This window comes from Diospyros lotus, unplaced genomic scaffold (assembly GCF_014633365.1).
Source record: "Diospyros lotus cultivar Yz01 unplaced genomic scaffold, ASM1463336v1 superscaf1, whole genome shotgun sequence".
Classification (NCBI taxonomy): domain Eukaryota; kingdom Viridiplantae; phylum Streptophyta; class Magnoliopsida; order Ericales; family Ebenaceae; genus Diospyros; species Diospyros lotus.
Window position 1 is genome coordinate 7,223,310 of NW_026267104.1, and position 16,910 is coordinate 7,240,219.

Consider the following 16,910-nt stretch of genomic DNA (forward strand, 5'->3'; position numbering starts at 1 on the left):
AGTTCATAGACGGATAAGGGAAGAATTGGCTTAGCTACTCGATCATCAGAACGCCAACCCCGGGGGGCATACCATGTACCCGGTGGAGGATCGACTACAAACCAACGGGCGTCGAAGTTGTGAGCCTTAGGTGGTATGCCCTCAAACAAACGATCCTCGACACGCTCCCTATACAGTGTATACAAGTGATAACGGGACTGCCCTAGCCTGAAACGATAGAAAGAAAGAAGAAGGTCGACAGTAGGAGAAACTCCCCTCTCGTAACACAAGACAAAAAAACCTGCCAATTAGGCCCAGCCATTAGGATGTAGCTGAGCTGGAGCTAGAAAGCTCCGACGAAGAAGCTCTACACCGAAGGGGTGGAGCAGAAGGCGAAACCCTAAACGAAAACTTATTTCGTGAACTGCCATACATCCCTCAGAAATAGTAGCAGCACAAGATTCGCTCGGTTCAGGCAATCTAGGACGATAAGAGAAGGGAACGCAGTAGTTACTCGTTAATTGGGCAAGATCGTCAGCCGTCAAAGACGAACGCTTGCCCATAAGAAATCGACAAGGTTGTCCCTCAGGATCTTGAATGCGAAGGTACACACTTCTAGATGCCATGACTTTTGAAGAAAATAAAAATAATAAATAATAAAAATTTTAGCTAATTAAGCGACGTAAAGAAAAGAAACAGGAAGTAAAGAAGATGGTGGCAACATGGCTCACTGGAAAGTTTTGAAGGAAACTTATAGTAAAGTTAGCAACCACAAAGAATGGGGACCAAAGCTAACAAAGAGCTTCCAAAAGACTTATGGTAAAGTATGTAGCAACTTGCGAACTTAAAGAGGGAAAGGCTCGCGGCCAAAGTCAAGCAACCTTGCGGCAAGCTGCTGGAAGCTCGCGGCAAGATGCCCGGAAGCTCGCGGCAAAGAGAGGAAAAGACTGAAAACAACTGGAAGCTCGCGGCAAGGTGTTGCAGCCTAGCGGCAACCTGCTGGAAACGTCGCGGCCAAGAAATGGAAATGTCAAGGAAACTGGAACATTGAGGCAAAACACTGAAAAAGTAGAAACACGCTGCAAGGTCGCGGCACGAGGCTGGAAGCTCGCGACCGACAATGACATTTCGCGGTAAATTCTTAAACCTTGCGGCCAAAACAATGAAAAGCTCAGGGCAAAGGCTGGAAGGTCGCGGTACGATGCTGGAAGCTTGCGGCAACTTCGAGCTGTTACGGAAGAAGCAGACCTTGCGACGAAATCCAACGAAAAGCTTGCGGCAAAAAGGTTCTTGAGTTGAGTAAAAAAGCACAGTAAGATTGCGCGGATAGGAGAATTTATAGGAGTGCCGGAAGAACCACTGGGCAGGAAGAAAAAAATTACCCCGCGAGTAAAAACCAGGCTAGCGGCACTGTGACCCAATTTTATTAAATTAAATTACTCTATCATTTTGTCTTTAAATAAGACAAAAATGAAAGAGTAGGGGGCAATTGTTGTGCCATTGAAATTGGGTGGAAAAAATTGAAATATTGTTTTAATTAATTAACGACAGTACGCCGAAAGATCACGACAAAGGCATGCTCGCGGCAATGCCGCACATCACGGACAGGCCTTGCCGAGAGCTCCGGGAAGGCCTTGCCGCGAGCTTGCGGCAATGGCATAGCGCAAGCTCGCGGCAAGGCCATGCCGCGAGCTCGCGACCTGCCACACGCTCACGGCAGTGCCGCAAGTTTGCGGCCGTTAGTCATGCGACGCCTACCGGCCTTCTCAGCAGGTGCGGCGGTGTACTCCTTTCGGAAAAAACCAAGAGCTCCATCCAGGAGAAGACACGTGTCACCACCAGGTACCCTTGAAAATCGCGCCCTATAAATACCCCACTAGAAGACAATGAACAGGACTTTTGATTCTGGTAAAAATTTACACTTTGATTGCACATTTACTGCTTCTGGTGAATAGTCATGGGCATTGGGGACTGACTTTGGCATCGGAGGGTCTTCGCGGGGAAGATTCCCGCGAGCCTTCTAACCTATTCTCTCAGTGCTAACAGGGCCAAAAGCTAGCGGCAAGGGCTTGTGGCGAAGGCTAGTGGCAAGAGCTTGTGGCAAGAGCTTGTGGCAAAAACTTGTGGCAAGGGCTTGTGGCAAAGGCTTGTGGCAAAGGCTAATGGCAAGAGCTTGTAGCAAAGGCTTGCGGCAAAGGCTTGTGGCAAAGGCTAGTGGCAAGAGCTTGTGGCAAAGGCTAGTGGCAAAAGCTAGCGATGAAGACTTGAGACGAATCCTTGTGGCGAGCTCCTAACAGTAAACTCCCTCGTGACAGCATCTCTAACGGCAACCTAACTTCACCCGACATCAAGCTCGAGTGGACCCCACACATCACAAATTTTAATTGTTGTATTTTGGCAACAACAATATGATATTGTAGTATTCATTTACCTATCGTGTATGTAATTTTTACTTATTAATTTTTAATTTAGTATATTTAATAATTATTATTTAGTAATTTCTAGTTTAGTGCATTTATTAATTTTTATTGATTATTATTTATTAATATTATTTAAATATTATTAATACTAATACTAATAATAAGTAAATAAAAAATATATAAATGTGAGATATAAAAGGAATTAATTTTTGTTATAGTTAAAATGGGGGATGAGAATAAACATATTTCTTTTTGATTGAAATAAGTTTTGGGTTTTGAATGTTTGTTTTGATTGAAAACACATTTCTTTTTGTTTGTAGCGTTTTTCAAGTTTTAAAAATTTTGGACATGTTTGTGATGCAAAATAGTCAAAATGACCTTTTGTTATTTTAAGTTTTCCTTATAAAATTTTTTTCTTATTTTTAAAAATATATTTTTTAAAATATAAAAATAAATACATTTACAATATTTTGAAAAACTGAAAACTCAAAATGACCTGAAAAGAGTAAAAATAATAGGGGCTAAAATATAAGATTATATATATTTTTAAGTTTTTAGCATGTTATGTGCAAACAATTAATTTTATACTTTAGTTCCAAATATAGAGTATCATCTACTAATTTTTAAAGCATGTGCTCTTTGACCAAACAATTTAAAGATAAAAGGTAATTAGATTTGCAAATTTACTTTATAAATTACCAAAAGATAGATAAATTTAATAAATCTTCTTATACCTAATTTGTTAGATAAATTTAATAAATTTGTTTATTAAAATGAATAAGATAAGATTTTATCAAAATAATTTATTTGTGAAATTCAAAATAAATTATCTAACGAGATAGAAGGGATAAATTTATTTTAAAAGTTTAAGTTTAACTTCTTTTTAAAAAAATTAACAAACATAATGAAAAATATTTTTATTCAAAATACTTTTTATATTTCACTCTTTTCAATATATATCTTAATTAATAAACATTACTTTACTATGATGAACGGTTTTTAGTTGCCTCTCAACTCATCTATATATATATATATATATATATTATAATAATATTAAAAGATATTTTAAGATAATATTTTAATTTGGTATAATTAAGTGCAGCTTTTTGACTTGGCGATCCGACATTAAAATTCTTTTCGACCAATTGATTGTATTAAATAATTTCTCAAATTCTTATTTAACGAGAAAATCTTATGCTAAAATGTATTAAATCCCTTAAAGTGTATAACTGAAGCTATTTAATTCTTTTATAGTTTTATTTTTTATTAAGAACCCTTTTAACATCATTTTAAAAAAATTATATATACATGTTAAAAAAAATTACGATACCTAATTAATCTTAAACAATTCTACTATCACAAATTAATTAAAAATAAAAATACCAAAATTTCCCTAAATAGAGAAAAAGGTTATCAATTGATGATTTGAAAGGAAAAAAAAATGAAAAAATATAACTACTAAGCCAAAAAGAGAGAAGAAAATTTTAACTTTTGAAATTAGAAGCATAAATATATATAGTATTTGAAAATTTAATCAAAAATTTTATTATAGAGTACAAAAATAAGAAAATTCAAAAAACTGTGTTTAATTAAAAATCCAATAAAAATTATATTTATTGAAAAAAATATTAAAAAATCAATTGTTTAGAGATCGATTACTCTGCTTTCATGATTTTCCGATACAAAGATGAATCGGATTTCACTTTGATTATGGATTGATTTGCTATCGCACTTCTTCTGAGATAAATTAAAATTTTGCTTGGGTTTAGAGACTAATTAATTGGGTTAGTAGTTACATTTTCTCACTTTTTTTATTTTTTATTAAATTAATTATCAATTGGCGTCACTTAATTTTCTCCACTTATTAAAAGTAAATTTAGCATTTTTATTTTTAATTAATTTGTTATAATAGAATTATTTATAATTATTCAAGATTAATTGAAACATTGTATTTTTTTTTGCCTGACAACGAGATCAAAGGAGTTGTCAGTTAAAAATAAAATTACGCTTCATTAGCTACTTTAATCAGTACAAAATATATATATATATATATTGATTCATGCACGACATCAATGTTTAATTAGCTAGCTTTTCACAGTACTCCACGCATGCTAGCTTTTTTTTTTTTTTTAAGTACGATTGTTATATATATATATATAGAGAGAGAGAGAGAGAGAGAGAGAGTAAAATCATATTATAAGACTAAGTAATAACTTTTTACACAGTACTGTCTGCTCATCATATGATATCAACCTGAAAGCTAATATCACTCCATATATAGAATTAACGTCAACATCCTATAAACCAAATTCTAAGAAAAATATGGGCAAGAATGACAAAAAACCTTCACCTATCTGAAACTAACTTCAATGGAAGGTACAGTACGTAGTAGTGAAGTGGAGTATCCTTATTTACTTATTTTATATAGTAAACATTACTTACTGCTGCACTGCATACGTATCTGAAAATTATGGTAGTGTCCAGTAAGAGGTGAGTTGACAAGATTGTTGTAGCTAGTGAATAGTGAGCAATAGTGAAGGTGCAATTATTGCTTGCTTTGTTTATTATGTTTTTATAATCAGTGTGTTGAGTGTAGAGGTTAGATGAAGTAGCAAGGCATATGGGACATGATGCCAGCCAGCCAGCCCGCCCGCCCATAAAGATGGAACCAGTTAAAACATGTTTTCTTTCTTCACTTTGGGCATGCACATGCTCAACATCCAGCTAATTAATTGGCTTCAAATAATGGAAATGGGTCAAGAATGAAGTCTCTAATAAATTAAACAATGTGTGTGTGTGTGTGTGTGTGTGTGTGTATTGTGGCTTTTGGATTAGTTAGTCACTAATTAATACACAACAAATGGGTGGTCAAGCAAGCACATGTAATATTGAATCTAATTAAATATGTTAAATATTGTGGTTGTAGGTGAGAAAATTAATGGAGGGTATGAATGTAATCATGCATGATGATGAGTATGTGGGTAGGAAATGTGGGGCACTCACTCTCACTTACTCATTCATGTAAAGTGCAATATCTTTTCCTTGAAAACCACTCATTTTGAATGTAAGTCACAGTGAACTTTGAGATGAAGGAAACTAATTTGATTTCTCTGTTGTTTCCCAGCACGGCACGAAGGATTGGGATAGAGCTTGCATGAATTGGAACATAAGCCACCTAATCAAGGGTTGATTCTTCAAAAGAGGTTTAATTTTGCCTTCTTTTCAAGTTTGTTTGGATCTATTTTAAATAGGGTGGGTTTTAATTATTGTATTTTTTCTAATAAAAAAATATAATTCAATAAGGTTGCCTGTGCTTTCATGGTTTGGGCAAGACCAAGACAAGTTTACCAAAAATGGTGCAAGGATTGGACCATGAGATGCCATCAAACTTGTTTGATGACAGCAATTAATTAATTGTACATTATTCACAATAAATAAATTTATTTTTATCCAAAAATAGGATATATTTATTACAATCTTGTAATCGTCTTAATAATGTTTAAAAACATAAAATTATAGCTACCCTAAATCCAAAATGATTTAAGGAAATCAAACAGCTTTTGGGAAGAAGCTAAAAAATCTCCTCCACACTTTTCTTCTCAACAAACTTTTGGATAAAAAATCAATCCATCCCAGAGGCAGAGGCAGGGGCAGAGGAGGGTTAATGAATGCCCACCCTTCCCAACGGAAAGCTAAAAACAGCCAGCCAGCCAGCCAGCCAGCCATCAAAGTGGAGGTCTGCATTTGAAGGCCTCCCCACCAGTCAAAAAAAAAAAAAAAGGTAAAAAGTGAATAGAAAATAAATTAATAATCATCATCATCATCGTTGTTACTATTCATTAATTAATGATGATGAGAAAACCCTTTGGTTTTTGGTTTTGATTACTCTAATTAATAATAAAGGGAATTAGTACGCATCAACCCCTGTCATTAGTTACACACAATCTCTCTCTCTCTCTCTCTCTCTCTGTGTTTTGACTCTTCTTCTCCCCCCTCCCCATCTATCTCCCTCCATTAACCTACCTCCATTTCAATTTTGTTTGCTTATTAATCATCCATCGTCAATCATCAAAGCCTGGATCTTTTAAAGTCACCCATTCAAACAACTCCTCCTTCTCCTTCTCCTCCTTCCTTCCAAGAAACCGCACAAATGAAAAGCCCCAATATCCAATCCAATATTATTTATAATAATAAAAATAAATAAATAAAGTTCAACTCAGAGAAAGCCCCTCCGCCCTCCCTCTTGAATCTTCTTCCCAGAGCCAGACCCAAACCCTAGATTGCCCTCCCATACTGAAAGAAATCTAGGGCCTTTCGTCGCACCCAATGTCACAGATGATGCAAATGTCCCACCACGATGACATCCCATCGACGCCCGGCAAGTTCAAGATGGAGAAATCGCCATACATTCACAGATTAAGGTGGCATTCTTCTCTCGCCAAGCTCACCTTCTGGTCCTTCGTCTTCCTGGGCTTGATCTTCGTCTTCTTCTTCAGATCACCCTCGAATTCCTCCACTCTTTCTTCTGATCTCTCTCGCAGATCGCTCCGGACCTATTCCTGGGGCGGCCAAGCCTGGGAAAAGCGGGTCCGGTCGTCGGCCAGGATCCGGTCCCGGAACGGCAACTGCGTGCTCGTCACCGGCGCCGCCGGCTTCGTCGGCACCCACGTTTCCGCCGCCCTGAAGCGCCGCGGCGACGGCGTCCTCGGGCTTGACAATTTCAACGACTACTACGACCCGTCGCTGAAGCGGGCCCGGCAAGCCCTCTTGGAGCGGTCGGGAGTGTTCATTGTGGAAGGCGACATCAACGACATTGCCCTGCTGAAGAAGCTTTTCGAGGTTGTGGCATTCACCCATGTGATGCATTTGGCCGCCCAAGCTGGAGTGAGGTACGCCATGGAAAATCCCAGCTCTTATGTTCATAGCAATATTGCTGGTCTTGTTAATGTTCTTGAAGTCTGTAAATCTGCAAATCCACAGCCTGCAATTGTGTGGGCGTCTTCTAGTTCTGTGTATGGACTTAACACAAAGGTACCCTTTTCGGAAAAGGATCGCACCGACCAGCCTGCAAGCCTCTATGCTGCAACCAAGAAGGCTGGGGAAGAAATTGCACACACTTATAATCATATATATGGGCTTTCCATTACTGGGTTAAGGTTCTTTACTGTTTATGGCCCTTGGGGAAGGCCGGATATGGCTTACTTCTTCTTTACAAAGGATATATTGAAAGGGAAGTCAATACCGATCTTTGAGGGGCCTAATCATGGGACTGTGGCCCGGGATTTTACCTACATTGATGATATTGTGAAGGGTTGTTTGGCGGCGTTGGACACTGCAGAGAAGAGTACTGGCAGTGGGGGGAAGAAGACGGGGCCTGCTCAATTGCGGGTTTTTAATTTGGGAAATACTTCGCCAGTGCCAGTTTCGGATCTTGTCAGCATTTTGGAGAGGCTTCTGAAGGTGAAGGCCAAAAGGTTGATTATGAAGTTGCCTAGGAACGGGGATGTGCAATATACTCATGCAAATATAAGCTCGGCGCAGAGAGAGCTTGGGTATAGGCCCACGACAGATCTGCAGACGGGTCTGAAGAAGTTTGTTCGGTGGTATCTCAGTTACTATGAGTCTGGAAAGAAGACAGCACAGTGATATGCTCATGGAATTGCTAGGATGTTTCCACTTGTTCGTTTTGATTCATATGATTGTTTTAACCTATCTCTGTTCCTTGCCTGATTATCTTGTTTTCCTATATCTGTAACGATGCCATACAAGAGAGAATTTGCATTCCACGATGAAGAAGTTCTTGTGATTGTTGGACATATTATTTGCCGGGCATTCTGAGCTGTATCTGACGAAATCCAGGACCATCTTCTTAAAACACCTGGGAATGTAATTGTTGTAGTTTTATCATTGTAGAATTCATGACTGACAGGAGTATTTGCCGATTGGTCAACTTGTATCATTTCTGTGGAATCTCAATAAAATAGCTTACGATAGTTTAGATCTTTTGATCTCCTTAAGAGTTTATTTCTATTTAATTTTTATGCATCGGCAGAACCCGTGGTACCTCCTGACACTGTTAATGCTTCTTTGTTTTATCATACCTGCTCACCCTGTTGCCACTGTGATACTGTAAGCTGTTTCATCTACAGTTGAGTGAAATACCAATGCAGCATATGATATGCAACCAGATTTCTCACATGGTCAAAAACATTCACTAGAAAATCGGAAGCAAATACCAGAAACCTTGTGGTTGGCAGCTGTTGAATCTGATTTTCTCTAAAGGTTTTTGATATTGCGAGAAATTTGGTTTCTTATCATATTTTGAGCTTTGATAAACCTGTAACCTTCAACAAGTTGACGATTTGAAGAAACCTTGTAGTTGGCAGTCGTAGAATGTAGTTTTTTTTAAACATTCTTGATTCATCGTATGTATTACTAACTCCCACGGTCCAATGTAACGTGACTGTGGACCTTACTTGATTCAGAAGACTTCTAAGTGATTTCGTCGAGCCTTTACAGGCTATGCCCCAAGCATTATCGAAGTAATGACTTGGGCATGTACGGCAATAGATTGGAGTTCGTTAGGACCATGCTCAATGCTTGGGGGACTCTTTATTTTGAGGTTCTGATATTGGCTGATACAGGAAATTATTTATTTGTGTGGCATAATTAGGAGCTTCTTATCTTCATTTGCTACTTGGCCTGGGGTGGGTTCCAGTTTTCCCTTTTATTCTCAATCTAGTTAACTTGCAGCAAGATTGCAGTGCTAATAAGAAGGTTGTTATGTTGGCCAGCGATAGAAGATTGCTATTGCTAGGTATGCCATGCAGGAACATGAGCATTTTTCCTTTTTATGTGCATGTGGACCACCTTAGTAAATGCGTCTCTCGTGAAGGTTATTCCTTTCGTCTTCACACAAGCTAAATCTTAGGATGTCTTCTTCGGGGGAAACCCGGCTAACCCTAATTTGTCGTTGGGATGCCTTACTTATTGAAACTTTCATATAGGGCAGCCAGCTTTCATCTTCGCTCATGGTTAATCTGATGCTTTCTGCTATGGAGATGTTTATAGTTGGAACCAGGGAAGCAGAGAGAGATAATTGCTAACGAGAGGAGATTGGACAGGTGAAAGTGCACCCTTGGCTTATTCCCTTTTAAAAGCGCTGTTATTTGCGCTCTCCACATCCATGTACTGCTAACTCTCTGCTTGGTACCAGGACAGCAAGAAGTTAGGGAAATGATAGTTTTCTTCCTATTTGACTCCTAGCTCAGATGGCAATAGAAGAATATCGAATGGAAAGCATGCAAAACCACACAAGATAGTAGGAGAGGCAGTCGGTCTCATCACTCTGTGAATATGAGATTGTAAACTCAAATCTTAATCTGGTTGTTTGGGTGATTCCACCCCATTAGAGAGAGAGAGAGTGAGAGTGCTAGGGGGAGAACCTTCTCTTTGGGTGAGATCTGGTGAGGTATTTCCATGGCCTCTCACCAACTCAACAACTTCGTTCTGTCAAAAATTCTTGAGATGACATTGAAACTAATTTCATTGATTAGATGTTAGGTCAAGTCTATATTGAAAATTTTCATAGCTAGACCTACTTACTAGCTTAAACATCATTCTCCTACCCCTGAATCTTGAAATCCTTACTTGTTTAGTTGGCAAAAGAAATGGGTTTACTTCAGCTTATGATAGTATGTCTTGCTTTCCAAATCATGAAATAAAGGGGCATTGAACCCAAGCTTTACACTGTCTACAGAGAACAAACCTTTACCTATGGTATTGCACGTGGATGATCCGTAATCTTCAAGGATATGCAAATTCAGAATCCCAATGCTATCTTCTCTGACTTCAAACTGCTTCCGCTTGAAATTTAAGAAACAAAACAAAGGAAAGGGAAAAAATTGAGTAAGACGCAGAATGGCAGTTAATGCAATTGCTGTTTTGTATCATTTTGATCTCTCCAGAGTCTTGGCAGGTCCATTACCAGATAGATGCATATTTTTGGCTTCAAGGCAAACGCATCCTGCAATAAGTTGAGCTATTGTGAAATGACATATATATGCCTTCCAGCAACGCTCTACTTTTTAATTCTGTTCTTCTTAGTACGTAAACTAAGGTCACGCATATAACCCATCTAAATTAATTTCCTATGCTTTATGAAATTTCAGAAGACGATCGCACTCCCCAAGATTCAAGCATAAAAGGCTTTCCACGTTTCCTTGAAAAGAACCAGGATTCCAGAAAAAAAGCTCGTGGCTGGTAAACCTTTTTGGTGAAGAAACCTCTAGAATGCTTTCAAACTATCATCTAAAGACAAATGGAAAGCTTATTGTCCTGTCTCTTAAATCATTTACATCTAACAATGATTGTTTCTGAGATATAAGTTGGTGACAAAACGATACCAGAGCAAGACACAAATATGATATTTCTCTACGCAAAGCCAACATGAAAAAGGCATAACATGACTAGTGTGGGGACAATGCCACGTTCCACATCAATTGGAAATGAGTAACTAAATAGATGTATGTAAGGTTTTGGATCAGACACACCTTGTACCATAACAGCAATCCCCCTTTTTTTCATGTAAGCCCAAGACATATAAGATCTACATGTGCTGCAGCAGGTATGGATGCACGAGGCATCAGCACCAAAACGACAGGCTGCTGTGCTGTGCGGACAAGACATTTTATATTTTGTGGCAGATTTACTTTTTCTGGAAAGAGGAAATTCACTGTATTTTTCCTTTAATGGCCCCCCAACAAGTCCAATTATAGAATAAAAATTTGGACGAAAGAAACAAATACAAAGATATCATCCACGTTTAAAAGAGAATCGGTTGTCTATCTGGCCATGATTCTAGCTTTTCAAAGTATTTCACTGGCACAACACCGTCAAAGCCTTCAGTCAGTATCACCTTGTTGTCTGAAATATAGAGCTTCATTCCCTCTGAAAATAATCAAAGAAGAGGAACCAAATCAGGCTTCCTTTTAAACACGATGCCTTTATTATATCATTAGTAGGGAATATTTCACAATTTCAAACTGAAAAATCAAATTGATCTCCAGTTCCCTCCACATACCTTCTAAAGCTTTTTTAACATTGAGAAAGATCAAAACATCAACATCCCGTCTCATACCTGGACATTGACAAGCCGTGTCAATGGTCAGAAATGAGCAAAATTACACTAGTTGTGGATGCACATTGCTTTTCATGCAGATCCTGAAGATTACCCCTAACCCCCCACCTCCCCCCTCCCCCCACACGCACAACAAAAAGATAAAAACACATGCGCACACCAATGAAAAGAAAAGTGGGCCATAAGGATAAAAGAAAAAGAAGATAACAAGACATTAGTTCAAACAATTATTGCTGCACAGAAGTTAAGATTCGCATCAATACACCACATAAAGCTTTATACTAGATTTTCCTAGGTTTATAGTTTGGTTTTTCTCAATTTCATTCTTCAATGCAAGAGTGGTAAAGAAATGGACTACAATCCATTCAAGGAATTACATAGGCATTCTTCAACCCATCTAATTTGTAGTCTACTTTTATCATATAGTATGGTAAAGGGCAATGATATTAAAGGCCCAAGGTGCACTACGGTGCAAAAGGTGTTGGAGCCTGAGGCGCAAGGCGAGGAGCACGCCTGGTGGATACTAGGCGCATGCTAACTAAAAAAAGAAAAAATATATATCCTAGTATCAAGAAAATTAAAAAAAAATCAACATATACTAAAAAAAATATTAAACCAAGTTACAAACCTGTAAATTTCAACAAAGCACATCCCATCATATTTCAACAAATCCACATATAAGCATCACAAAAGTTAAAAACTTTGTAAGAAATTTTAAAATTTATTGTTGGCATAATATATATAATGAAAAGAACAATAAAAAATGCCATCCCAAGAACAATAAAAAATGCCAAAAGATGCAAGTTAAAGGTCTTTAAATCAACTTAAATTAAATCTTAAACAATTTATGATTCTTAAATCCTAATTATGCATTTTAAATAATTTAAAAATTATCCTCATCATCAAGATCAAACATTTCCATATTTTCATCATTAGAAGCATCATCTCCAATGTTCTCTTGTTCCACATCATCTCCCTCTTCATCAAGTTCAATTTGAACATTTGAAATAGTAGCCCTTTTATGCATTGTCAAATTTGGAGTTGAAGCAATTCTTGTTGTTTTAGATCTAGTCGCATGGTAAGGTTCTTCAACGTCAGAAGCTCTAGAAACATCAGTCCATGTCAAATCACCATCCTCATATACAAGTTCATCATCTGGGTCACCAAGTTTGTCAATTGCCTCGAGCAACCACTCATTACTTTCATCTAAGGAAATGGAATCAAGTGATTTATGAAGCAACAACTCAAAGCTCTATTGTACTTAACAAATACTAAATCATTGAGATGTTGCTCCAATTGGTTTCTCTTTTTGTTATCAAGTTGTCATAATAATTAAATTAGAATTAGTAAGTTAAAGATATAAGAAATCATATAGTAAATATTAAGAATAAGATTAAAATGCTTACATGCTCAAAGATACAACAATTTCTTTCACAGCCTAAAAGAGCTACAAGTCTTCATGGCAAACTTTTGCAAATTAGGGGTTCTAGTACCAAATTGAGACCACCATTCAACTAAGGGAAAAAAAATAAAAATTAGCAATTAAAAATCTAGATTATTGATTTGAATTATATAATTTAAAAAACCATGTTAGATGGTGTCAATTGATTCCTTCCTCTAATAAAAATTTGTTTTCCAAATAACCCTTCAGAATTCTTATAGAAGCTTAACTCCTTGGAAATTTTATCTTGCACTTCTGCAGTACGAACCAACCTCTCTATGCACGCATACAGCCCTTCAATAATCTCGTTGTCTTCTCCAATACTTGCATTTGAATAAAAAAATCTCGATTCAAATAATACTCCAGCTGCATATAAAGGACAATGCAATTAAACATTCCACCTCTCATCAATGATTTCAAATATTTTCTTGTATTTGCTTTCATCATCAAAATATTTTTCAATAGCTTCTTTTGCCCTATCCATGCCTCATAAATACAAGGCATAACAGGTTTATCCTTATTATCCACCACTTTAAGCATCTTGACAAGAGGACCAGCCACCTTGAGAGCATAAAGAACATTTTTCCAAAATGAATCCTATAGCACTATTTGAGATGCTTGCTTACATCGTGTTTCGTTTGCAAATCTAGATTTAGTCTACTCTTCTGAGGTGAATATCTTCCACAAATTAGCTTTTTGATTATGAAATCTTTAAAGGGTGAGGACAACCGTGGCAAATCTTATTTTCCTAGGTCTTAGCATCTCTATTTTCTTTGTAAATGTTCTCATCATATTCAACACTATGCAAAACTATATAAGTAGCCATTTACTGAACATGCCTTTTGAAATGTGTTCTTGAGTCTAGGAATTTTGAAAATGTCCTTCAACATCAAATTCAAACAATGGCCAGCACATGGTGTCCAATATAAATTCTTGTTCTTAGCCATTAAGAACTCTCCTAAAAGATATGAATTAAAGGGAAAAGTCAGCCATTAACTTCACTAAAAGTTGAAAAAAAAATTAATAAAATTTACCAGCTAAAACATTAGCCAAAGCATTATCAGTAATAACTTAAACCACATTTGCTTCTCCTATTTCCTCCACAAATCAGTCAAAGTAACTGGAAAAGTTTCAACTCATCTTTAGCATTGGAAGAATTATCAATAGATTCAATAAACATGCTCCCCTTTGGACTATTTACCAAAAAAGTTGAGCAAAGACCTATGTCTCTTATCCTTCCAACCATCACACAATTGTATGTCCATATCTTGCCCAATCCACTTTATGACTCTTCATCATTTCATTTGTGTGCGCCAATTCCTCCTTAAGATAAGGGGGTTTCATGGGGGACCAGCTCGCCCAATAGCCTCCAAGTTTTAAGTCAATGATTGAGGCTATGGATAGGGCAAGATATGCATGTACAATTATGTGTGATGGTTGGAAACTTTTTGATAAATAGTCCAAAGAGTAGCATGTTTATTGAATCTAATGATACTTCTTCTTATGCTAAAGATGAGTTGAAACTGTCCCAATTACTTGACCAATATGTGAAGGAAATAGGAGAAACAAATGCTATTCAAGTTATTACTAATAATGCTTTGGCTAATGTTTTAGCTAGTAAGTTTTACTAATTTACTTTATTTTTTCTTTTAACTTTTAGTGAAGTTAATGGCTGACTTTTCCCTTTTATTCATGTCTTTAAGGAGAGTTCTTAATGGTTAAGTGCGAGAATTTGTATTGGACGCCATGTGCTGCCCATTGTTTGGACTTGATGTTGGAGGACATTTTCAAAATTCCTAGACTCAAGAACACATTTAAGAAGACATGTTCAGTAAATGGCTACTTACATGGCTTTGCACAAGTGTTGAATATGATGCAAACATTTACAAAGAAAAGAGAGATGCTAGGACTTGAAAAAACAAGATTTGCCAAGGCTGTCCTCACCCTCTAGAGATTTCATAAACAAATAAGCTAATTTGCAAAAGATGTTCACTTCAAAAGAGTGGACTAAATCTAAAATTGCAAAGGAAACATGATGTAAGCAAGCATCTCAAATAGTGCTACAGGATTCACTTGGGAAGAATGTTCTTTATACTCTCAAGTTGACTAGGCCTCTTGTCAAGGTGCTTAGAGTGGTGGATAATGAGGATAAACCTGCTATGCCTTATATTTATGAGACTATGGATAGGGCAAAATAAGCTATTGAAAATTTTTTTGATGAGGAAAGCAAATACAAGAAAATATTTGAAATCACTGATGAGAGGTGGAATGTTCAACTGCATCGTCCTTTACATGCAGCTGGATATTATTTGAATCCAGATTTTTTTTACTCAAATGCAAGTATTGGAGAAGAAAATGAGGTTATTGAAGGGTTGTATGCATACATAGAGAGGTCAATTCCCATTGCAAAAGTGCAAGATAAAATTTCCAAGGAGTTAAGCTTGTATAAGAATTCCGAAGGGTTATTTGGCAAACAAATATGTATCAGAGGAAGGAATCAATTAGCACCAGATAACATGATTTTTTAAATTATCTAATTCAAGTCAATAATCTAGATTTTTAATTGCTGATTTATATTTTTTTTTTCTCAGTTGAATCATGGTCTCAATTTTGTGCTCCTAATTTGCAAGTGTCCCATGAAGATTTGTAGCCTCACTTGTAGCTCTTCAGGCTATGAAAGAAATTGGAGTATCTTTAAGCATGTAAACATTTTAATCTTATTCTTAATATTCACTATATGATTTCTTACATCTTTTAACTTGCTAATTTTAATTTAATTATTATGACAGCTTGATAACAAAAATAGAAACCAATTGGAGCATCAACATCTCAATGATTTAGTATTTGTTAAGTATAATAGAGCTTTGAGACATCACTTCAATTTACGCAAATCACTCAATCCCTTTTCCTTAGATGAAATTGATGAAAGTAATTAGTGGTTTCTTGGGGCAATTGATAAACTTGGTGACTCAGATGATGAACGTGTACATGAGGGTGGTGATTTGACATGGGTTGATGTTTCTAAAGCTTCTGGCGTTGAAGAACCTTACCATGCAACTAGATCAAAAACAACAACAATTGCTTTCAACTCCAAATTTGGCAATGAGTAAAAGGGCTACTACTTCAAATGCTCCAATTGACCTTGATGAAGAGGGAGAGGGAGATGATGTGGAAGAAGAGAACATCAGAGATGATGCTTCTAATGATGAAAATATGGAAATGTTTGATCTTAATGATGAGAATGATTTTTAGATTATTTAAAATGCATAATTAGTTAATCTTAATTAAAATTCAAAACCTATAAATTGTTCAAGACTTAATTTAAGTTAACTCAAGACTTTTAAATTGCATCTTTTGACATTTTTTATTGTTCTTTTCATTATATATATATATATATGCCAACAATATATTTTAAAATTTCTTATAAAGTTTTTAACTTTTGTGATGTTTATATGCGGGATTGTTGAAATATGATAGGACGTGCTTTGGAAATTTACAAGTATGTAACTCGGTTTATATTTTTTTTTTTTTTGTTAGTATATGTTGAATTTTTTAATTTCTTGATAACATGCTTGTGAATATGTTAATAGAAATTAAGACCTATTTTATACCTTATTCTTCAACTAGGACATATATTTTTCTTTTTTTTCTTTAGTCAATATGCACCTAATATCCACTAGGCACGCGCCTCGCCTTGTGCCTCAAGCTCCAACACCCTTTGTGCCATAGTGTGCCTTGGGCCTTTAGTAACACTGATCGTGATTAAAATGGCTAAAGCAATTTGATCAAAGAGAACCAAACATCTTACCACTAATCACTTCACCATCCGTTGGCAGGCCAGAAGAGAAGTGAACATGCAGTCTTTTCATCCGTTTGAGGCCTTGCTCTAATATTGATTCCAAAAACTTCTTATAGGTCCCATGAACAGACA

The 16,910-nt window shown here is 36.5% G+C and overlaps 2 protein-coding genes across 2 annotated transcripts; one reads left to right on the forward strand and one right to left on the reverse strand.

Moving 5' to 3' along the window:
* Positions 1–6,328: 6,328 nt before the first annotated feature.
* LOC127793256 (UDP-glucuronate 4-epimerase 3) lies at positions 6,329–8,401 on the forward strand. The gene has a single exon (XM_052324093.1). It carries the CDS (start codon positions 6,726–6,728, stop codon positions 8,043–8,045), a length of 1,320 nt encoding a protein of 439 aa, XP_052180053.1. The 5' UTR covers positions 6,329–6,725; the 3' UTR covers positions 8,046–8,401.
* A 2,309-nt stretch (positions 8,402–10,710) lies between these two features.
* LOC127792864 (uncharacterized) lies at positions 10,711–16,910 on the reverse strand (the record flags this gene model as incomplete). Its single annotated transcript, XM_052323483.1, is given in 3 exon segments — positions 10,711–11,348; positions 11,482–11,538; positions 16,788–16,910. Coding segments are annotated over 3 exon segments (305 nt in total), but the record flags the coding sequence as incomplete, so codon positions are not given.